Raw genomic sequence first — 24,921 nt, 5'->3', positions numbered from 1 at the left:
TGTGGGGGGTCTTTGTACTCAGGAGAAATTGCAGAACAAATTGTATGGTGGGTTTTCTCTTTTTATATTTTGGAAATGTGTAAATTTTAGTGCTAAATGAACGTATAAGGGAACAATATGACCATTCTAAATTTCACCTCCATTTTGATTCAATTACTATGAAGATCTCAAGGGGTTAACAATCTTCGTAAAAGCTGTTTCTGATAGATTGAGGGATGCAGATTTGAAAATGGGTAGATTATATAGGGGGGTTTGATGCTAAATATGTAAAATTTCATTCAAAACTGTATTTATCCCCAAAATAGTCAATTCTGAAAATCCGGAAAAGCGATATTCTATTTGTAAGCCGCGTGACATCAAAATAAATTATCCAGACATTTCAGAAATTATGAAAATGTAAAGTAGACAAATGGGAAATGTTATTCAGCAACTTATTTAGGTGGTAAATCTATCTGCCTGAAAACGCAATGATTTAGAATTTCGAAAATGGCAAATTTTTCAAAAAATTTATCATATTTTCTTTTTTTTGTAAATAAACGCAAAACTTATCAGCCAACATTTACCACTAAAATGAAGTACAACATGTGGGGAAAAAACAATCTCAGAATCGTTTTGATAAGTAACAGTGTTCAAAAGTTATAACCATATAAAGCGAAGCAAGTCAGAATCCAAAAAATCGGGCTGAGCCTTAAGCTGTAAAATGGCTGCGTCCTTAAGGGGTTAAAGTCTAAAATCCCAGCCAATTGGATAGATCAAAAAGGTTCTTTTTTTGCACATTCATATACATTCGACACCCCATCTTGACAGTAAAAAAACCCAGAAATGTAGATATTTTGCAAATTTATTAAACATAAAATTTAAATATCACATACATATAATATAATATCAGTATTCATACCCTGTGCTCAGTATTGAGTAGAAGCACCTTTTGAGCTAGTACAGCCATGAGTCTTCTTGGGAATGTGCAGCCAATTTTTCACTCCTGCATTTGAGAATCCTCTGCCTCTTCCTTGCAGATCCTCTCCAGTTCCCTCAGGTTGGATAGAGAACGTTGCTGGAAGCCATTTTTAAGTCTCTCCAGCGATGCTCAATTGGGTTTTGGTTAAGGCTCCACTGGGCCAGTCAAGAATTGTCAATGAGTTGTTCTGAAGCCACTGGTTTGTTATTTTAGCTGTATGTTTAGGGTCATTGTCTTGTTGCAAGGTGAACCTTCGGTCCAGTCTGAGGTCCAGAGCACTCTGGATGAGGTTTTCATCTAAGATACCTCTGTACTTGGCACATTCCTCTTTCTTTCCTTCAGTTGCAACCAGTCATCCTGTCCCTGCAGCTGAAAAACACCCCCATAGAATGATTCTGCCACCACCATGTGCCACTGTTGTGATTGTTTTTGGCAGGTGATGAACAGTGTCTGTTTTTTCCACACATAGGGGGTCATTTACTAAGGGCCCGATTCGCGTTTTCCCGACGTGTTACCCGAATATTTCCGATTTGCGCCGATTGTACCTGAATTGCCCCGGGATTTTGGCGGAAATCGGGGGGCGTGGCCGAACAAAAACCCGACGTATTCGGAAAAACCGCCGCATTTAAAAACCGAAAAAGTGTCGCTCGGGAAGCGCTTACCTTCACCTGGTCCGAGGTGGTGCATTCCGGCGCGTTGAGATGATTTTCAGCGCAGCAGCACCACCTGGTGGACGGCGGAGGAACTACCTTCATAAATCCCGTCCGGACCCGAATCCTGTGCAGAGAATGCGCCGCTGAATCGCGAATGGGCCGGCTAAGTAAATCTGCCCCATACTGTTTAGAATTAATACCAAAAAGTTTAATCTGCGTCTCATCAGACCAAAGAATCTTATTTCCAAAATTCTGGGAGTTGGTCATATGTCTTTTGCAAACTGCTTGCAGCTTTTATATGTCTTGCGGAGAGGCTTCTGTCGGTACACTCTGCCATAAAGCCCTGAATGGTGGAGGGCAGCAGTGATAGTTGACTTTGTGGAACTTTCTCCCAACTCCCTTATGCATCTCTGGAGCACAGTGACAGTGATCTTGGGATTCTTCCTTACCTCTCTCACCAAGGCTCTTCTCCCACGATTGCTTAGTTTGGCTGGTGGGACAGATCGAGAAAGAGTTGTGGTTGACCCAAACTTTTTCCATTTAAAGATTATGGAGGCCACTGTGCTCTTAGGAACTATAAGTTCTCAGAAATTCTTGTGTAACCTTGGCCAGATCTGTGCCTTGCCACAATTCTGTCTCTGAGCTCCCTGGGCAGTTCCTCGGACATCGTGATTCTCATGTGCTCTGACATGCACTATGAGCTGTGGGTTCTTATCAAAACGGATCATAAGGAAATGAACAGCATGTAAGTTAAATATGAGTCACATCAAAGGATTTGAATATCACAATGTGATATTTCAGTTTTTCTTGTATTATAAATTAGCAAAAATATTTTTTCTATACATTTTTTTCCTGTCAAAAAATCTTACCAATTGGCTGTACTAAAACAAAGAGTAAAAAATTTAAAGGGGTCTGAATACTTTCTATACCCACTGGCACCCTGCCCTTGAACTTGGTAGGCCACCAACATGCATGAAAATTGTGTGCAGAGGCCTGCTGCGGTGTGGGTATCTATTTCTGGATCACAGAAATTAACTGCAAAAGCCAGTCAACAAGGTACAGACAGGCTTTCCAGGACAATAAGAGTCCCTGCAAACTACTATTCAAGCAAATTTGTAACGGCTGTATTATAGGAATATCTGAATGGGTGTCATTTTTGCATGTAGTTGTATACTGGTGAACCCCGACAATGGATTTAACAAGTGGGCCCAAGGTATCTCAGTCCGACACTGTATGGAGTTCAGTTAAATATTTCAAAAGGGAAGTGTAGATACAATTCTAGAGTGTAATAATATTACAATGTATAGTGATTTCTGGCAATGGGACATTGAGAAATGTATTCTGAAAAATTCTGAGGCAGAAGGCTTTTTTTTTAAAAAACGAGGAAAATATGCTGTTATCTCCTTGGAGTTTTTACCATCCATTGGATCAACATTGTAGGAGAATAGGCTGAACAAGATGGACTTTTTATAGCCTTTTAGTCAATAGCTCTACAAAAGATTAATCATACTTTGGCTTGGGTTGTGTTTTTCTTTTGGGATCTCTGCCATGTGTGAAGTATGAAGGAGTTAAATCATAGTATTGATTACAGATATTCATCATTGTGTTTGATCTTATCCATCTCCAAAATATGATTGGATTGCAAAATTGTATTGGCTTTCATAAAAATGTTCCTCCACATAGATGAAATGTGTTTCTTTCAGCCACATTATTGTCCTGGTGATGACTATCATACTGAAAGCAGTAGAGGCTCTGATTTATCAGACATCTTGGAAGAAGATGAGGAGGAACTTTATTCTGAGATGCAACTAGAGGATGGAGGCAGGAGACGTGTCAGTGTTACTTCCCACAATACCCTTAAGGTAAGAGGACTGGTGACCAGGAAGCAGTAGGACTGAGTTTCCAAAACCTGAACTGGGAAGACTGGAGATTTGACTATTCATTAGAGGTTATTATACGTAGTTGGCTTCCTATTTCCTCAGCATAAGGATACTGTAGAAAAACTATCAATTAATTTAAGTGTTGACTTTTGGATGATTAGCATTCTTTTCAGTAAGAGGTAATTGGTGCACATGAAACTTATTTCTAAACATATGGCTGGATGAAATCACAGTGAGATCTGTGTCCCCAACCACCAGCAAATTTTTTTTATTTCCATTTGTCAGAAAACTTTAAAAGAGCTGCCGAATCTGGGTGAAAAAGACCGGAAGAATATGAGCCTGGCAGCAGCTGGTCACCTCCTGTTTGCCTAGAAACACCTGTTACATTGTGTTCCTTGGTTTACATCATGGGGCTGGTTGTAGTGGAGGGCTGTGTATCTCCCTATTTATAACTTTCCGTTTAATATTTAGTGACTCTTTCAAGTATGAAGAAATGATAAATGACCATTATAAACGCAGTCATTTTCTTCTTCCAGAAAACATATCCTATAATTATTTCCTGGGCACAGAAATGCGCAATAAGCTTTCTGTACGTGAATATGCAGTGAAGTGTAAAGCGAAGCATGGCGGTAGCCATATAAAGGTGACAGGGCTTTAAGCACTTTGTGTGCTGCTGTATGGTGTCTCTGTACTGTACCACATAAAAACAGATACTACCTCTTAGAAGAATAATGACAGTAAAGTCTTATCCATTGTATACAGAATCTATAAAATATGATTATAATGAAATCAGAGGCATATTGTTCTATATACCTCTATGTAAAGGCAGATAAATTCCTGTGCAGCTGCTTTTAAGAACAGCTTCCCACTGTCTATATCGATATGCAGTGCATTCTATAAAATCAAAACTGGCAGCACACTAGTAGTTCAATAGAAAGATATGTGGGTAATGTATTCATGCAGACTGAAAAAAAGTCAGAGTTTCAGTTCCTATTCAGGAACCTATTTCTATTGAACTATTGGTGTGCATGGTGTCCATGGTGTGTACCCACTGTGGGCACTGATGCTGCGGGATACTTTTTGACAGTGCGTTATATAGCTAATGAGTATTGATTTATTGCAATCATAAGGCAAAAGGTTCTTTGATTAGAGAGCCAAGGAGCCATAAATTTGCAAAGTGCCTGTTTTTACCTGGGGTCCATCTGCTGTCTGTGACTGTCCTTTTATTGCTCTGTTAAAGAGCACTATGGTAACATTGAGGGAGCAGAGAGGGAGGGGGAGATCAGCTGCTGCACAGTGTTTGAAGTTGCAGCATGAAGGGGCTCTGGTAACGCCTCACAGAGCTCTCTTCTGGCTAATTACCATGATTTTAAAAGTTGATTTTAGAAAGAAACAGGCCATAGATAACACATATAAGAAGATTACTACAGTCATGATTCCTGAATCTATGTGAAAGCGTCCTGGGTTTATCATGATAGATTTTGCTTGAACTGACTAAAAAGAAACAGAGAATTACCCTGAACTCTACAACTGCATGTGTCGGGTATTAAAGAGCAGAGAATGACATTTCTAGAGGGCAAATATTAATATCTGCTGTTGGTTTCTTGCTTTTGCTGAATTGGACTTCACTACATGCTTCTCAGTGTAGTTGCAATCCCTTTAGTATGTGTGTAATGGTCTGTTTGAGGACTCCAGGAAATACAGTCAGTAAACCAACATTTCAGAGTACCCAGTAAGTCGACAGGAAAGTATAAAAAAGATGTTAAGATATAAACAAAACACGTAACAATAACATGTATGTTATGCAGTGATAGCTTGGTCCTGCCAAGCCTCATGTACATTCTATTATAAGAAATCAGGGTTTTGAGTATAATATGAATGAGATACGGCAAACTGGATCTCTCCTCTTTGGGCCCATGTAAAAATGTATAGTGCCACAAAATATACACAAGTAGTCATTGATTATGCTGTTGGTGAATGAAAAAATGCTAAATTGACACTAACTTTGTATAAACTAGCAGGTACAAGTGCTTTTTAATATCTTAACAGTACAGAGAACTTGTTGTCAGGATGTTTCCCTGTCTCCTTTCTCCTATTTGCAATTGCTTTCCGAAAGTTAGCTCCAAACCTGCATTGCTCTATGAACGGACTTTTGTTTAGAAAGTCATTCAGTATTCAACTTTATGTGGAGGTGAGGGAGAAGAGGGAGCAGACCTGCATAGAGGAGAGCGGGCGCAGAGAAACAGGACGTGTGATACGGAATTATAATTCAAAAAAACATTCAACCTCAAGAAGGCTCCTAAACAGATACCTCCTACACTAAAGGGAAATTAAGGAATACCCAATTCATTTTAAAGTGGATTAAGGTTGCCGTTCTTAGTTAGAGTCAAGTCATAAAGTGGTGGATATAGAGATATTATTTATGTGGTCAATGGACTATTGATTTATGCTATATTTGTTGAAAAGTAAATTTAGTTTAGGAATCATCAATGCAGCGTATGTGATAAGTATATAAAATACACAGGGGTGAATTTAATTGCCAGGGGGCAATCTCCAGCTTATATCAGTCAAATGGCATCCGTATGAATTTTATGCCAGATCCTGCCTGGCATAGAATGCAGGCTAAAGTAAATTTGCCGGCCCTCTCCAGCCTACCCTGATCCTCACCCCTCTACGGCAAGTTTTCCGAAAAGGGTGCGGGGGGTTGGCAAAAGGTTGGGGGGAAGGAGGTCTAAACTTCATGGCCATGCACCAGAACTACAGAAAACTGAGTCTAAACTTTTAAAGGTGAATGATTACTATGTGTAATAGTATAATAAAATATTCTTCCCTGGATATACCAGCACACATTTTTGTCATATTATTGCTCTGCCTTGGTGTTCACCAACAAGACAATTGCTCGACAGACGGCTCTGCCTGGTTGTTGATGTTCTTGTGATCTACTAATGGGAAGGTTTTGCCTAATATCAATAGCACTAACCAGTCTCATCCAATGTGTGCTGCATCCAAGCGTCATGGTGGCTGTCTGTGTGCAGCATCTACCCTTGCATGGTCCTATTCTTACTATAGCATTGATATGCCAAGCCTCATTGTACTGATCTTATGTTCTCTGACACCAGCCAAGCTCCTAATCATGTCTTTATTTTCACAGATTCCCATTCAGAGCATGAACCTTTCCTTCACAGAGTAAACTTGCATGACTTATGTTTTCCATTGCCTCTAAAACTAACCCTGTCTTTATTTTCTTCTTTCTCTTCCTCTACTTCTTCTTCCATGTTTTTTGTTTTTTGCACTTTTTTGACACTTTCTTTTATCGATTCTTTGTTGTCGGTCCATTCTCTGTTTTTTTTGTGTATTATCTTGTGGAGTGCTCTAAGACTAGTCCCACAGAGCCTTCTGTAAAGGAGCAGCTGGATTATTGCCCTCAGCATCCTCACTGTAAAAAACTGTTCAGTATTCCTGAAGTGGCAGAGGAAGAAAGTGGAGAACATTCAGAGGTCTTGCTCAGAGGGAGGAGTTGTGTAGGAATGGCTTATAGAGCAAGCGGAACCATAGGTAGAAACCATAGAGTTCCAAGGGCTAGTTGTCCAGAGGGGAGATATCAAAGTCCATGGCATAACTCAAAGTGTAGGTTTAATGGGGCCCCTCCATGCTCAGATGATTTTACATTTGAAGGGAGCAAGCTCGGAGCCCTCTCCAGGAGCCCAGACAGCGGCTTGGATTGTGGAAGTGAAGAAGAAGAAGCACGTTTTCATTACAGGAAAGGCTGCAACGCCATTGCTAGAAATACAACACAGGAGCTGCAAGAAAATCCTGTATGTCATAGAGACCCAAAACAAATGTTGATGCGCAGGAAAACCCTCACCAGGCAAAGCAGCGTTGAGGAGGATTTTGGTGATATCAGTACAGGCTTTATAGATAATACTAATGGGTCGGATTGGCACAATGACGACTGCATACCGCTTCCATGTGTCAGGGATTTACATAAAAGTGACAACTCATGCCGGAAAGCAGATGTATATCAGAAAAACTGTAGCTCGGCAGATCTAAGGCCTACTCACAGAGACACAGAAAACTCTCCGGTGTGTTAAATAAAAACCTCCCTATGCCATCTGCTTGCAAAATCTTTCTTTTTTTTTCTTTGCACATTTCTTTTGTTTGAATTCCTTTTTTATTATGTTTATGGGCTTCCATCTGGGATCTGTTTGCTGATTGCTTGTAATATGTTCTGCCGTAGATCTGTTAATCAGCAATGCTTCACAGGCTCAGGGGCCAAGCTGTCCGTTTTGTTTGCTTGTAGTCGCAAAAATTTGCTGTCTTTCCGTTTGTCTGTTTATTTGAGACAAAAGTATATTTGCAAAACTTTATTTTTTATTTATTTTAGTTGACAACTGAAACTCAATTTTAATGAAGGGTTAGCTGAAGGATAATTATTTGAATTATTATATGCCAATGGAAACCTACAGTTTCCCCTAATATTGTACAAGGCAGTTCAGCCTTCATGTGCTTATCTTAATATGTGGATGTACATATTTGCTTTTCCACAAATTGTTTTAATCACAAATCAGACATAAGTCAACTCATATCCAGTATTCATTTACATAATTCCATACAGTATTATGCTATAACTTGAGCTCCTGTAGATCTTTATAATTTGTTTACATTTTATCATTTCCGCATTATAGGACTATCAATTTTTTAAAGTTATTGTTAATTTACAAACCAGGAACATCAGGAAAAATCATGAAAAATCCAACAACCTGACACCCCGCCACCCCCCCCCCCCCCCGGTTTGCTCTAATTGTTTGTATTAATCTTCGTAGATCTGTCACCACATAAAGCCCACAAATAGCTTTCATAATGTTATATAGGATATGTTTAGTTGTAACAATGTCACTAAATAATTCTATGTCACTTCAAAGAAAATCTACCATCAAAATCAAGGATGATAAACCTGGGGCACTTACTTATAGATCCAGGCATTGTGACAGTGGTGATCTTTTTATGTTTGAATCCATGGTTATCTTCCTTCTAAAATCAACTTTTACAGTTATGGTAATGAGTCTGAGGGGCTACCCAAGCCCTTCTGTGATTTGGCTTTATGAGTTGTTACACTCTCACCCCCCCCCCTACTTCCTCAACACTTGTGCGGTAGGAAGATTACCACAGTCATAGTGCCTGGATCTATGAGTAACTGTCCTTGGTTTATCATGCTTGATTTTGATGGTAGATTTTAAGCAAAAAGGAAAATTACTTAATAAACATTCACCACCTGTAAAATGTGAATAGCCATGAGAAGTCATGCAGTCCTGGCTTACAAGCCAGCACCAGTGGTAACCAGGACATTGTACCAGTACTACGGCTTAGGTAAGTACACCTTTCTTCATTGTTCATTCACATGCATCGTTGTTCATGCACAGGCGTCTAGAGATTACAATCCAGGTCTACATAAATACTCATGAGAACAGGACAGACACCATTCATGATGGCACACATGGCATGTTTTATTTTTTTTTTATTTCAGAAATCAATAGTGCCATCTATAATGGTAATAAATTTTGTAATAAAACTTGTTGAGGGAAAATGCCCTCCTCTTCTCCACTGCAGTGAGCGGTGTATCTGGTAGCTGGCCTGCTACTATGTGAAGCAGACTGATAAAGAGAGGAGGCTAAAACTTAATTCCATACATACCTAAATAATATTTCACTTTATAATTCATTTCTGTAAAGAGATTAAGTAACTGTTTGTAAGATGTCTTAATTTATTCCATCTTGCTAAAAGTAACATTTTAAAGAGTGGCATATCCTGACATAGAGGTGGCTTATTAGCTTCATATATGTATTTATGTATATATGTATGTATGTGTGAAAACTAATAAAAGCATGTTGTTTTTAGTTCTTAGATGGGGCACACTTATACCTTTGTTTTAGAGTATTATACCTTCATCGCACATCGTATTTCACATGGTGTGTGATGTATAATGCAACAAAAGTCTATTGTAACTCTACAGTGTATTTTTTTTCAGTATTTTTTTTTCAGATCAGCTCACCACTCGGTTGCAGACCCCAATTCGTGGATCTTCTGTAATTAATCCAATGCTCGTATCAGACCACATAAAATTATGTAAATTTTTGAAATGTTTTAGATTAAAGGGGTTTTCCAGGAATCTTGATCTAAGGCTTCTGTCTGCTACACAGACCAAGGAGCCAACTGCTTTGTGCACCTCGCTCTGCTTTGATGCTGGCCATAATAGACAATTCATAGGGAACTCTCCCCAATGAATGGTCTATCTTGGTTATGGGCCATCAATCCAAACACACTAAATCCTTTTCAAATCAATGACACTAATTAAACAAAACATCCAGTTAAAAAACACAAAAAACCTAGAAATACTCACCCCCGCTCCTCTTCATCTTGATCCCTGCGCTGTCTTTCGCTAAGCTTGACACACCTAGAAAAGAAACTTATAATTAGCAGCATGGAGCACAGGGACAAGATGTCCAGCGCTCTGGGCTGCTAATTATACACGCCCTTGCACCAAGGTGACTTCACACGAGAGGAGTAAGTATTTCTAGATTTTTTTTAACTGGTTGATTTCCTTAAAAATAAATACCATGTTCTCACAGTTAAAGTAAAATAGCAAATTAATTAGACACTTATAAAATAGCTGGCCACCTATAGCATATGGAGTGGAGTTTATAATATGCTTCTGGGGTTTAATCAGAAATAGGAGCTTTGTGTACCAAAGTTAGGATTGTTCAATTGAAAGGGTGCACCCAATCATCATGGAAAATATGTAATTGGTACACATAGTAAGGATTTAAAATAAGAATTTAGTTAATTTTGCTGGAGTCTGTTTTTTGCGTTTTTATAGGTCCACATTTATCACGATGCACAATAACTAAATCATTACACAATAAATTTGGCACATTATATATCTACCGGTTTTGTCCTGAAAAGTTACTTTAATTTGTATATCATGTCTTCACACTGCAATGAAACATCTGCAAGCTTTGTAACATACTGCATTGGATGAAGTAAACTTTCATCAGTTCCACTGGTTAACCATTCCTTCTTTTCCACAGAAAACTTTTTAATTGAAAACCACAAAATGACAAAGTGTAGCTAACTTTTTCCCCTTAAATAGGACCAAAAGGTTTTAAAACACCCTTTTTTAACATGAGAATTTCAAAGTTCAGATTGTTGACCTGGTAGTTGAATTTCTAATGATCAAAAACCTTAAAAATGGAAATTAAGATTGTGATTAAATAATGGCACAAGGATGAATAACTCTGTTATTGTAAAAAAAAGTTTCTTAGAGGATAAGTAAATACTACTTGGTAATGTGAAAGACAAAAGCCGTCTTACTTGTGCTACTTTATTTTGAGAAGCATACTTTGTATGTTTGCAGGATTTACAAGCCTGAAAATAGAATTGCTGATTTGCAGGTTTTAGCAACCTTAATGTAAAACTGCTGAACTATCCAAGCATGTTCGGTAATTTCAGCAGTTTTACCTTTGGGTTGGTAAAAACCCTCGGACATGGTGCTAGTTTGACCGAACAGCCTTACAACCGTATCCAATTTAGAAACAAATAATAGATAATTACATGTTTTTTAAAACTATATTGACATTCAAATGGATAAAATGAATTATCTGAGTGTTTTTGTTGTGCCCATGTTCAGGTTCCATTGCCATATAAATCAGTGAGCTGAACTTTAAGGGGGTATGCCCACAAAGAAAAGTTTCTTAAATGTACTCAGGATAACAAAATAACACATTCTCTAATTCACTGTACAGTGAAAATACAGTGTTTCACAGATATAAGTCCAACCTGTCTCTATCAGTCCTAGTGTACAAAATGTCAGTTGCCCCTAGTTTTCGACCCTGTATCTTCTGACTTAAGGGTCGACAGAACTCTTGCCTGATGCTTCATGAGCTTTGCTTTGCTCCCTGCAGAGGCCCCTCCCCCTGCATTCCAGGACAAGCTCTCACACACTGACACTGACATCCTGCCAGCATGTACACATGGGGAGAGGAAAGCTACAAGCCACAGCCATATAAGTTCTGTATCCAGGGCACAGAGAGGGAGGTATATAGTAGACCTGACAGTAGGTTATACCTGTGATAACAGAAGGGAGAAAGTCATGTGTAATATGCATCTAATGGATCTCATTATCTCTCATCTCTGATCGCATCTCTCTCTTTCTATGTGTCAGATACTAGTACAATGTTCAGAAACTAAATGAATGTGTATTTAAACCTTGTACCCTGATAATTTATCCACATTGCCACCACACAGCACTACAGGGATCATAAAGTGTCTGCTTAGAGAGTCCCTGCCCACACTCTGGCATTTTACACTGACTATCACTTAGTGATAGGAGCTAAAACAGCAATAAAACTCAAATTGTAAAGAAAGGGATTAAAAATTATCTTTATTGTGTAAACAGCACCAAGGGGTTGAAATTTAAGAATTTTCTTTCATGTGCAAACCCCTTTAAAGTGGTTGTTCAATTTCCTTTGTAAATTGAGAATTTCCTTATGTAATTTGGTATGCAGAAGGACTAGAAAATGGCTGAAATAAAACAGCAATTAATGATTTACCAAAGGATACCCCAACTATTCAGCTCTGTTCCTTTTTTTTTTTTTAAAGGTTTTATTTATGCAAGTTTTCCATTTTTTGAACAAATACAATAAACAACGTTTAGATACAAAACATTCTGGCTACTGCGTATTCATCACCACATTATAGGAGTAGTAAGTAACATGAGAGGGTAACATTCAAGGTACTACATTTGCCATACAATGCATGTGGTATAATGTACAAATTCCTGATATACCATATGTTGTAGCCAGCCCAATCAATTGGTCCATCGACGTCAGACAATCTCACACTCACACATACATACCAAGACACACATCTCCTTATTTATGGTGATACCTAAAGGCTTAAGGGGTTTATATAGCAGTATAGGGGTTCTCGCACCATCTGGACCAAATAAGGTTGAACTTCTGGGGACATTTCCTGCTAACATACACGGAGCAATAACAGGGGATAATGCTATTGATAAGGATTATCCAGCACTTCAGAGGAGGGGAGTCTTGGTCCTTCCAGGACATCACTGCCACTTTCCTGGCATAGTATAGGGCAAACCTAAAGAAGATTTTATCATAGTGGACATAGTTTCATTCATGATTCATGATACCAAGGAGACAGACAGAGGGGGACATTAGGCGGGAGAATTCGAAATGTTGACTAAGGAATTCCAGTACCTCAGACCAAAAAGTGTGGATCCTGGTACAAGACCACACACAGTGCAAAAAGGACCCCACATCAGCCTGACAACAAAAGCATGTGTCATTGGGAATCACCGCCATACGGAATTCAGCTCTGTTCCTTAGATGTATCAAAAATGATGCTGTGAAAAAACATTGAGAAGTAATGATATGGCCATTGTGACAGTGCTGATGCGTGGGAGCCCCATTATAATATGTTGCAGGTCATCAAGGTGTTAATGGGGTGCCCTGGCCACTAAAGAATCACATAGGAAATTGGTCACCTAGCTAATTTTCTGCTTTTTCTTGGATCACTGGTCACAGCAGTGAGTTCCTATGAGGAAACAGGGAATAAAGATTAGTGGGGTGTATCTGTGAATTGTCAGACTGTCATTGTGTTCATTGAAATGTCATAAAAGTGTGATCAATTGCAGTCTTATTTGGACACCTTACTTTTCCCATGGTAGGTAGCCATACATGTAGAGTATTGTAAATATTCTCAAATTGGAGCTAAAGTTATCTCATGTGTTCTTCGATCAGTGGTCATTGAACAGCTTATATCAGAGCAGCGTCTGGTCCATTGTCTTCACACTTAGGACTACTACAACTACTACAGATAGTGTGCAAATGTCAATAGATTAAGATCCCCTGATATACAGAATTAATAGCTTAGTTGGTGATTCTAAAACACAGTCATGAGTTCGGTTTAATTTATCTTAATGAAAGTTTTGAAAATTATGCGAAAACTCAAAAATAGAAATTGTACCTCACAGCTAATGACACCTATTTAATCCCTTTCAAGTAACTTTCTAGAGAACTAGCCATCATATTCAGAAGGAATTGTTGTGTTGATATAGAAGTCTTTGTTTATTAAGTCATGTTCTATTATCATTATGACATTCCACATACACAGACCATCATATTCAAATGTGTAGTCCTCTGTCTATACGCCTTGTATATCAGGATTCTTAAAATGTGTTTGAAAACATTTTACAAAGTTGATGTAGTTCGGGTTACCCTGTGTAAGCATATGTCTGTTATGTGTGCCAGAATGCTTTATATTACCAAGGGAGTATGGTAATAATAAAATAGTACAATATATAACTTGAAAGTTGATTAAAACACTTTATTCCAGGAGACATTGAGTAATGAGCAGAATTATTACACCTACAAAAGTAGAAAAGTAGAAGTTTAACCTACATAATACCATATTACAAAGAATTCAACACTGCAATCTATAGAATCACAATATTCTTTATTAATGAAAAAACAGCAGTCACTATAAAATATAATTAAAAGTCTTAATTAAAAATAAAGATGTTTAATTATATTGTGTAGAATATTCTCACAGATTTTGTTTTGGAAAGAATAATGTGTTTCTACAGATTGCGGTGTTGAATACTTTGTACTAAGGTATTAGGTAGATTAATATAATGAGCCTTAAGGACCATGGTGAAAGGGCAAACCCCTTTCTACTCCAAACCCAAATCAGGTATCTACTTGTTTTCTAAGAGTTTCTATAGACACAAGTAAGAGCTATAACTATTCAGAGGTTACTATTTATTTTGTTTTTATTGGTTGCATGATAAGTAGGAAGACAGGACCTTTGCACGTTCCTAGGTTTGCATTAGACAGCAGACAATATAGCTTTTCTAAGTGGTATACTGTAGCATCACCTCATTGTGTGCGCTGTTCAGTAATCCGCTACTTTATTTATTCATTATTTATTTCTTACTTGTATATATTATAAATATACTACTAACAATTAAAGTTGGAATCCGCCATTTCTCAGTGGTCCTTTATTATAGGACTGATTGTTCTATCTCTGTTAGGACAAAGAGGTTTTATTAGAACAAAATTGTATTTAGATGTGGTACAATACCCAGTTTTTTCCCACTACAGCTAATACTATTTTTTTCTTCCTTCCACTTGCTTACTCTTTTGATCTAATTTGTGGTTGACACCTCAGGGGAAGGATAGCAAGTGCTCAGTTAAGGGCAACCTTTATAGAATGTTCTCTATTATATTATATGTTCTCTAAAATATTTTACTCTTTGTTTCATTGTGTCAGTGTAATATTTCTGTATAATAACATTTTTGTTCAATTGATTGGGAAGTGATAATTCCTGTTCACTAGCGACGTTATCAAGCAATGATATTTTACACTACAGGAAAGTGGTAGCTCAACACAAACCATTCAATAGAATTCCATGCTGATTTTATATATTGTTATCTTTCAGCTAACCTTTCAGTTAAAAGTACAGTTTAGTTGCCTTTAGAGCTTCTGCTTTAAGCTGTTATTTCTAATGCAAATGATTGTAACATCAAATGTGGATTCACCTAACTGTATGCGTTTATGCTTAGCTTCTAGGCAATCATTCTACATTGGGAAGGACTGAAAGAGGTGATCACCCTGTTCGGAGGTTTACTCATGGTAGTGCGATGCAACAAAGACCTCGACCTATGATGGTTCCATCTATTGGTTAGTTGGATAGACTGTTGCTTTATGTAATGAATATTTTTGTTACTTTGCTCACTGTAAGTGTGGTAATCTAATATATGTATTTATAGATATACAACTTTATAAACCTAGAATTGTAAATGGTTATTATTATTGGTGAAAAATAACTTGTATATTTTAGAAAGTATAAGTTCTGCTTGCTAAAATGATTCACATATAAATCATTGAAATCCAGTTGAAACATAAGAGAAAGAAAATCTTCAATGCATCATAGCATTTCTCTTCTAAGAACGTACATACCCTAGATGCAGATCATGTTGCTGCTGTGGGGTCTTTGAAATGAGGGGGATAAGTCTTGGTTGGTTTCATCTATGTTGCTATTATGCAGAGGTGACCTCTCTATGAGGAAAACATAACTTACAAAGTTGAAGGTTATGTGGTCTTAGGGTGCTAAGGGACCACTACTCTATTTTAAAGAGCCCATTATGATCTTTCTTTTTGGGGTGCCTTATGTCTTTATGCTCAGCTACCCGTAAGGTGTTTATGATCTTTAAGCATTGGAAACAATCCAGAATTTAGTCTATATCTAAATTATTGTTCTTTTACCAGAAGAACCTACATACAGCTAAAAAAATAAGTGAAACAGGAAATGCAAGACTGCAATTTATGCAAGACCGTACTACAAAGCATATTTATACTGTGCCCACAATCCAAATATATTTGCTGTGTTACATAAGCAGCCTTTCAGTGAAACATGGGTTTAGAGAATCTAAATGCAAATTAGGTTCTCAATGCACTATATTTGCGGCTGTGTCTGCCGGTGCTGCTGGACAGTGTACAGAGAGTGATGAGGGTCAATCAGAAGGGGGGCCACGCCCCTGTTGCACAGAGAAGATCACTTGTATGGAAACTGTATTTTATCTTAAAGGACAGATCATGTGGAAATTATAAAGTTATAAAGTGTCCTACAAAATGCTATTTTACCTGTGGGGTGATCTTGGTTGTGGTAGAAAACCTTTGAATATATTGACAGAACCGAGAATACCAAAAATTAAATGCATATAATTTCATTGCACCCTTACATTTCTTGATAATTATCATTGCAGAATTTCTGTCATGAGTAACAGTTATTTCAGTTGTGAACATTTTGTATATACTTTGGAACTTAATAGTTTTGAATTAAAACTTGTTTAATCTTGGGAAGTTTTTATACATGATTAACCTGTGACTTTTCATTTTCTATTACAATTATATTTGACATTGTTTGATTCTCTTTTTTTCTATCCTGTTTAACACTATTTTAGGTGTATGTGTGCATAATTGAGTACCATTGGTTGTCTATGTGTCCATAGTCCATATATTCTTACAGTGAGGTCATTTAGTCTATAAATAATGTATCAACCACTTTGAATGCACAGTTTACACTATGTTTTAAAACAATCCCAATATTACACTAAAAGGGAATAATTCCTTTTTATACAATTCAGGATTTTACTGTTTTACTATAGATAGGGACATGGAAAATGGAAAAAAATATCACCCTAATAATAATGTTTAACTGAAAAACAAAAGGCCATTTTATGATGACACATTCATCTGTATCGCTCTTTGTGTAATGTTCAACAAATTACAGATGAACTAAAGAAACCAGAGTTGTATAGGACACTACAGTCACATAACAACTGTCTTGTACGTCTCAGTGTTGTACTTAATGTTGTTCATCCACACATTTTTTCACATGACTCCATTTTCATTTCAGGATCATGTAACATTAACATATCTAAATGTTTAGTTAATTGTCAGTATTAAATTCAGATGAAGAATTGTGAATTTAGCAAACCCTCATATATATCAGGCATTAATATCTCAAGAAATGTAGTGAGTACTCAAGTGATTTAAAAAACGCTCAAACGAAGTCTTAATATTTTAATATCTAAATTCAGTCACTAATAATCCAAACCCCATATGGGGGCTATTTTGTGCCACCCATGCCTTTGTCAATTTTTTGACAGGATCTGGTACCTGGGAGAGACCCACTTTTACATTCAGAAACCAAGGCATGGGTCACTATGTTATCTAAATATATATAGTCACCTCTATGGCAGATTCCATAATAACAACATTTTATGAACTTCATATTCAACTTAAAAGTGTACTATGCTGCATTTAAGCAGCTTTGTGTTTGAGTTGGACAACCCCTTCAATTTCAATTACCGTAAATGAATAAAACTTTATTTGCTGTGGTTAGACAAAAAATGAAACATTGGAGACTATGATTGTGCTTGTTTAGTCCATTCAGTGGCTGCTTCTATTGTGTTTATTCGGACTCAATGGCAACCATGATCAACCTCAATATGGAATATTTTGCATAATCAGATGTATGATACTATATATTTTAGCAGCATTTAATATATTTACTGTCCTACAGATCACTCGATACATAGCCATTCCATTCACTTGAGTCATTCCAGAAGTTTGTCAAAGCCCAAGTGTGTTGTCGCAAAGTTTCATGTTTGTATGTTATTCTTTTGAAACCTAAAAAAACAATGCCAGAAGTGACATATTTTTGTCATTTTGTGGTATGTCAATTTTTTATTAACTGCTCTTTGACTATAATTTTTTTTCTTTTTCAATTAAGAACACCTGAAAATAACTTACAACAAATATGTTTTCCAGAAGCAACAGCAAGTTAAAAACTTGGGCTACATTTCTTGTTTTCATGAAGTCTCTTTAGTGATCTATTGCTATGCACTAATATTCACATATTCAGGTTCATGGGTGCTTCAAAAATTAAACATAGACTCCACTACCATAAAAAGCTATAAGAAGGATTTGTTTGGCAACAATTTTTTTTAGAAATTCAACACACTCAGAAGAGACGCCCACTTTGTAATTGGAACCGATCTCCAAGGTCCTTTCTTCCAGACTCGTAGGGAATGTTTAATAGCTCCTTCCCTTTTTCTCCATAGAAATTACAATGGACAGTAACAGTGAAGGTGGTCGTTCTCGGTCAGGTAGTGAGGGAAATATATCACCTGTAAAAGAAGAAGCTTATTATCGCAGCATTGGAGGACACAGGAAGTGGTCTCTACAGCGTACCAGGGCCTCTGAGGATAGATACGGTATGCAAAACACAAAAGCATTTCCTAATATTTAACCAAAAAATGGTTTCAAATTCTTTGAGCTCATATGTCTGGGAATATAAAGGTGTTAGGTTATATTTTGAACTTACCAGACATGTTTTGATGGCGCTCAGCAAAATTATCAATTTTATAATCCAGATGTCAGTAAGTAAGATCTATGAAGCATCTGACTTCTAGCTCCAGAAAATCGGATTTATTATTTTTTCTTCAGTGCACTTCCTTAGGCTTAAAGCCTGAATCAGTATTTTCTTGGCTTTTACTGTGCTGGATACATAGCCACCTGTTTTGCATGTAATGCAGCATGTGTGTAGGCCTTACAGTGCACTTCTCTGTCCATCCCAGCATATTTAGGTTCTTCCAGCTTAGTGCAAAGAAAGGTAGGATAGCACCAACTTCATGTTCATCTTTGCCATTCAGTCATGTTGTATGTGTTGTTGTGTGACTTACGACATTGCATGACCATCGGCTTCTACCTAAAGCTCATTTGTGATGGTGCCTGAAATACTGCCAACTGCAAAAATGGTCATAAATGTTTTTAGTTTGTGCTTGTCTTTTGGGACAAAAAATTGTTTGTAGCAGGTGAAACACATGGTACCATGCTAGAACTTCAATCGCCTTGACAATTGGCTAAGAGATTGAGCACACAAAGATTGTTGCATATGTTTTGGAACTCTCTTTAGATAGCTATGGAAGCCGAGAAAAGATGTATGAGGAATCTGAAACAGATGGTGGGATGGAGGACTATCCAGTACGCATATTTGTAGCAATCTTTGACTATGACCCAAGAACCATGTCTCCAAATCCAGATGCTGCAGAAGAAGAACTTCCCTTCAAGGAAGGACAAATAATAAAGGTGAATAGTTCTTTCCAGATAATTTTACTACCATTCACCCATGGCCTTATGGTACAGTAAACTTAAAGTTTTCAAAATGTTCATGTTCATGTTTTATACATTCCGTAGAGTAACTACTGTATTGCTGGATGGATTACATGTTACTTATTTCTTCTCAAAATGAATATTCTTTGTCACATTTCCCTTAGGTATATGGTGATAAAGACCCAGATGGTTTCTATCGGGGTGAAAGTTGTGGGAGATCTGGGTATATCCCCTGTAATATGGTGTCTGAAATTCAAGCTGATGATGAGGAAATGATGGACCAGCTTCTCAAACAAGGATTTTTGCCATTGAATACTCCAGTGGAAAAAATTGGTAGGTAAAAATGCCTTTTCTAACACCCACCGGCATGCCTGCTTAGTTGTAGCTGCTTCTAGCTTTATTACGGCAGTCTTCTGGGATACTAATTAGCATCTAATAGCATCTTAGATTTGCATGTCTTGCGTATCCCTTTTATTTGGAACTAACCACTTTTCTGTACTTCTTGAACAGTGCTGCCCAGTGCATTTAGCATCTGGCTAGGTTTTATTTTTGTACATTGAAGGAAAAAACAAGCCTTGGATATTAAGCTGGGGGTAGATGTTTGGACAGCTCTATTCTTGAACCTGACATTATGAGTCTGTACTTTTCTAGACATTTCTAATTACATTAGGCAGAACAATTTTTATTTTATTCCACACATTCCATATCAAGAAGCTGGCAAAAGTTTGCAGTTAAATTACAGACCAAACCAAAAATGTTATACTTTCCTTAGAGATTCTTTATTTGCTGTATGTCTACATACCCAAAATAGTAAGCATTCAGTTCTAAAAACCCATTTCTGATGGTGGCCACTAGTTACATGCGCCTATAGATGTTTTTATGTTAAACATATGAGCTTCACACTTTATCTGCCACTAAAACAAAAGTTAACATGTCAGCAACGATGACTTTCCCACATGAGCGTTTATAGATTGAAAGTAGAACTTTGAACATCTTCATATGTTCTCCTCTTCTTTTATTTGTATGCATTCCTTTCCTGAAGTCAACTGTGAACGTTTCAAAGAGAGCTCTCGCTCTGTACACCGCAGATCCAGAAAGTCTAAACGAGGTCTGTGAAGAAACCCTAACTTTATTCAGTTAATAAACTAGCTGAAATTAATTTACATGTCTAAACATAACTATTTTCTGTAAGTTAAACTAACCAGCATGTTTTGTCCTTTGAGCGTGCATCATTTTGCTGTAGAACACATTCTTCAGAACATATGATGTTTGTACATGCTGTAAGACCACTGGGCTACTCGATCAAATATTATACTATGTAATTTCTAGTTCTGACTGTGTTTGATGTTAATTTATATCTCCTGACATTTTTCGGAATATTTAATAGTTAATGTGGTAAAGTAATTTGTTGGATTTTGTTTTTTCCATTGAGATAAATAACTGCAGTAAAAAATCTGCACTTTTTTCACTGTACCTTACATTTCACATCCATACCATTTCAAAATCTCTGCTTGCCTAAGATCATCCCTAGCTATGTGGCAGTGATGTTCAAAACTGAGACTTTACATTCAGTGGAATGACTGCAGAATTTACCCAGGCAATATTCACGCAGTAATTTCACAAGTTTTACCTGGCTCGCATATGTGAGACTTCTTGAGAGCCGAGGGACATCACTGGCTCACAGGGAGGGGAATGGGAGGGAGTGGTTGGACATGTTAGAATGAATGAAGAAGAAAGGTCTACCTGTAAGTGTATTTAGTTTAAATAGCTACCCAAGTAGTAGTTTTCTTTTAGAAGCTTCCCTGCCCTGTTCTTTAAATGCCCATTGCTATTCAAAAGAGATCTCCATCCTGTCCAATACATGTGCTGAATTAAGACAGCTCACAGGTACAGTCTATATATAATGTCCCTCTTCCTGCTGCTGCCTACATGTATCTTCCCATGCACTCTTTATATAGACTGTCAGCTCTGATAGCTGACGTTGTCCAGCCACACACTAGTGTTCTGCCAAAAGAGGGAAGAGAGTGGGACAGTGAGTCATTTAAAGGTCACAGAGGGAAACTTCACACCATGGTATTTTTATAGTAAATCTTTAGCTTCCCTCTTACTTTGACACAAAGTGACTTCTTTTGACTCACTGTCCAGCTCTTCTCTCTCCTGGCAGATTGCTAGTGTGTGACAGAGCTGACAGTCTAAATAAAGAAAAAATAGTGCAGAGAAAGATTTAGCTGGACATGTATATGTAGACAGTAGCACGAAGAGAGCAGACATTAAACATTGTGTTACTGAGACGTCTCTATTCTGTTTAGTACATGGAAAGCACTGGATAAAGATGGCTTTTGCATTGCAACAGGAATTCTGCTTAGTTTGTATGGTGCCCCTTAGTTACAATGTTGCTACATTGCTATGGCAAATCTGTCTACCAAATTGAAGACAGGTCTCTCTCTTCTCTCCTCCTCTTACACAGCTGTGAATGTGAATTCTATGCGCAGTACTTTCAAAGATCAAACTGAAAGTGAAGGGAACCCATCATCACACTTAAAGTGTCTTAAATTGTAGCCCAAGTATACTGATTTATATACATGGCATCATTAGAATATAGCCTTCATGCTTCTCAGTTCTAAGTAAGATTTAATAAAAAGGTGATATACATGATCCCCACCAGCACAGAAGCAAGTCACATAAAAATTTAAATCCTCCACTGGAAGTGGATTTAGTCACTTTTTAGCTAAAATAAAATATCTTGTAATGATATTTGAATGCTCAGATAAAAATATTTCTTCTGCTTAGAATAGTTTACTACAACTCCAATACAAATTCAAAAGAAAGTTTACTACAACCCTTGTAAGTATGTTTTACCCTGTTGCTGCACCATGATGTAACTGGACATCCCACTGAGCAGGTAGTTTGTGCACCTGGATGTTTAGTTTCCACATGATTGTGTGGGCACAGAAGCTGTACTCACCGTGATCACCACAGGCACCTGGCACTGACAGCCTGCCGATCCTCTGCTCTAACAACATGTATACCACAAAAACAAGTTCTTTCCATCCTCATACTGAAAAGGTATATAAAAGTGTATCTACAAGTGTTACTTCCTCCAAAATGGTTTCATTTCAAAATAGAACTTTTTTCACAAAAATAAAACCTCAACCAGCAAAAAAAAAAAACAGCCAGCCATGCAAAAAAAATAAAAAAATGAACAAAATAGCCACATCCTAAGGGCCAAAACAGCCTTTTTTCTGAAAAGGTTGATTTTTCCTTAATGAAGTAATCTATTCTTGGGCTGCATTGTGCTGCAGAGATTACCCAATTTCTACATAGGAAACAATATAACAGATCTATATATGTGTTGTAATTGGCTCAATGCAATGTTTCTAATTATATCTTACTTGTAATAAACTTTGGGGTCTAACGCTGGTGTTCCATTTCTTGCTGGGGCGGATCCAAGGCAGCCCCGGCCAGTGGGGTGTCCGCAGATGCTGTGTAGTGTAGCAGTAAAGGACACAATTCCAACGCTTTTCAGAAGCAGTTCAGCTTCCTTCGTCAGGGATCGTGTCTGTCCTTCCCTACTTGCTCTTTATAACTTCCGTTTGAACTTTTGAACATCTACCAAGAGCCCAGGAATATTTTTGGAATGTTAAAAACCCCGATGGATTAAAGTGTTTAGTTCATATATCCATTTAACCCAGGAAGAGGTATGGTGCCGCCTGGCAACCACTAAGATAGATAGATCACCGGGGCCAGATGGCATACACCCCCGGGTTCTGCATGAATTATGTACGGTGATAGACAGACTGTTATTTTTAATATTTGAAGATTCACTGAGGACTGGTTATGTTCCACAGGACTGGCGCATAGCAAATGTGGTACCAGTATACAAAAAAGGATCAAATAGCGATCCTGGAAACTACAGACCCGTGAGTCTAACTGCTGTGGTGGGGAAAATATTTGAGGGGTTTGTTAGAGATGCTATCCTGGAGTATCTCACTGTGCACAACCTTATAACCCAGCGTCAGAATGGGTTTATGAGAGATCGGTCCTGTCAGACTAATCTGATTGGTTTCTATGAGGAGGTAAGTTCAAGACTGGATCTGGGGGATGCTGTGGATGTTGTATATCTGGACTTTTCAAAGGCATTTGACACCGTGACACATAAAAGGTTGGTATATAAAATGAGACTACTGGGAATAGGGGAAAATCTGTGTATTTGGGTAAGTAATTGGCGATAGAAAACAGAGGGTGGTCATTAATGGCACATTCTCAAATTGGGTTGACGTTACCAGTTTAGTGCCACAGGGGTCAGTATTGGGGCCACTTCTTTTTAATGTTGTGTGTAAACCCCTTGAAGTGGGTTTACACAGTCAAGTTTCAATATTTGCAGATGATACTAAGCTGTGTAAAGTAATAAATACTGAGGTCGATAGTTTAGCGTTACAGAGGGATTTGTGGAAGCTTGAGGAGTGGGCAGAGAAATGGTTGATGAGGTTTAATGTAGATAAATGTAAAGTTATGCACTTGGGCCATGGAAACAAAAAGTATAATTATGTTCTAAACGGTCAATTACTTAGTAAAACTGGAGCTGAAAAGGACTTGGGGGTATTGGTGGAGGGTAAACTTAATTTTAGTGACCAGAGCCAGGTGGCTGCTGTTAAAGCAAATAAAATTATGGGATGTATCAAGAGAGGAATAGATTCTCATGATAAAGACATAGTTTTGCCCTTATACAAATCCCTGGTCAGACCACACATGGAATACTGTATACAGTTTTGGGCACCAGTGTATAAAAAGGATATAGTAGAGCTAGAACGGGTGCAGAGGAGAGCAACCAGGATTATTAGGGGAATGGGGGGATTAGAATACACTGACAGATTACAAAATTTGGGATTATTCAGTTTCGAAAAAAGACGACTGAGGGGAGACCTCATTACAATGTACAAATACCTGAACGGACAGTACAAGGATCTCTCCAAAGATCTTTTTATACCTAGGCCTGTGACCAGGACAAGTGGGCATCCTCTACGCCTAGAGGAGAGGCGATTCTATTATCAACATAGACAAAGGTTCTTTACTGTAAGAGTAGTGAGACTATGGGAACTCTCTGCCGCAGGAGGTTGTTATGGCGGACACTATGTACATGTTCAAGAGAGGCCTGGATACCCTTCTGGAGAGAAAAAATATCACGGGTTATGGGGATAAAACATTTATTTAATTCTTAAAGGTTGTACTTGATGGACTTGCTTCTTTTTCCAGCCTTATATACTATGATACTATGATCTACTTTCAGCCCTAGACATTTTATCAATGAAATTGCCCCCTCTCCAATCAGGGTGCATCTCGATTCCAAAGATCATTACTCCTGTCAATTTCTCGGGATGATTATCTGCAAAATATTCACAGAGGGTGAACCTTTGTTCTTTTTCTTAATATTACGTAAATGTTTATTAGTTCTTTTGATCAAAGAACGTTTGGTCCTTCAAACATATATTTTTTCACAAGTGCATTTAATCCCATATATGGCACCTTTTATTTGGCAATTAATTCTGTTTTTGATTTTAAATATCTTGTTAGAGCCATATGCTTTTACATTGTAAATTGCTCTTTTGACTTCAATGTTCTACATGTAAAAAATTTTTACACAGGAAGAACCCATTAGGGGCTACAGAGACTA

The 24,921-nt window shown here is 37.6% G+C and overlaps 1 protein-coding gene across 24 annotated transcripts in view; it reads left to right on the top strand.

The window, feature by feature from the left end:
• RIMBP2 (RIMS binding protein 2) overlaps positions 1–24,921 on the top strand; it is a 307,061-nt gene that overhangs the window by 262,801 nt on the left and 19,339 nt on the right. For 10 of the 24 annotated variants that reach the window (XM_072144379.1, XM_072144382.1, XM_072144378.1 and 7 more), the window contains 7 exons: positions 3,315–3,473; positions 6,860–7,573; positions 15,134–15,251; positions 18,200–18,352; positions 19,054–19,226; positions 19,415–19,583; positions 20,293–20,358. In XM_072144379.1, the coding sequence (XP_072000480.1) occupies positions 3,315–3,473; positions 6,860–7,573; positions 15,134–15,251; positions 18,200–18,352; positions 19,054–19,226; positions 19,415–19,583; positions 20,293–20,358 (1,552 nt within the window). The remainder of the gene's footprint in view (positions 1–3,314; positions 3,474–6,859; positions 7,574–15,133; positions 15,252–18,199; positions 18,353–19,053; positions 19,227–19,414; positions 19,584–20,292; positions 20,359–24,921) is intronic. The other 14 variants (XM_072144388.1, XM_072144390.1, XM_072144402.1 and 11 more) reach the window with 9 other exon arrangements.

This window comes from Engystomops pustulosus, chromosome 1 (assembly GCF_040894005.1).
Source record: "Engystomops pustulosus chromosome 1, aEngPut4.maternal, whole genome shotgun sequence".
Lineage (NCBI taxonomy): Eukaryota > Metazoa > Chordata > Amphibia > Anura > Leptodactylidae > Engystomops > Engystomops pustulosus.
Note: the sequence above shows the minus strand (reverse complement) of the source record. Positions and strands in the feature narration are given on the sequence as shown.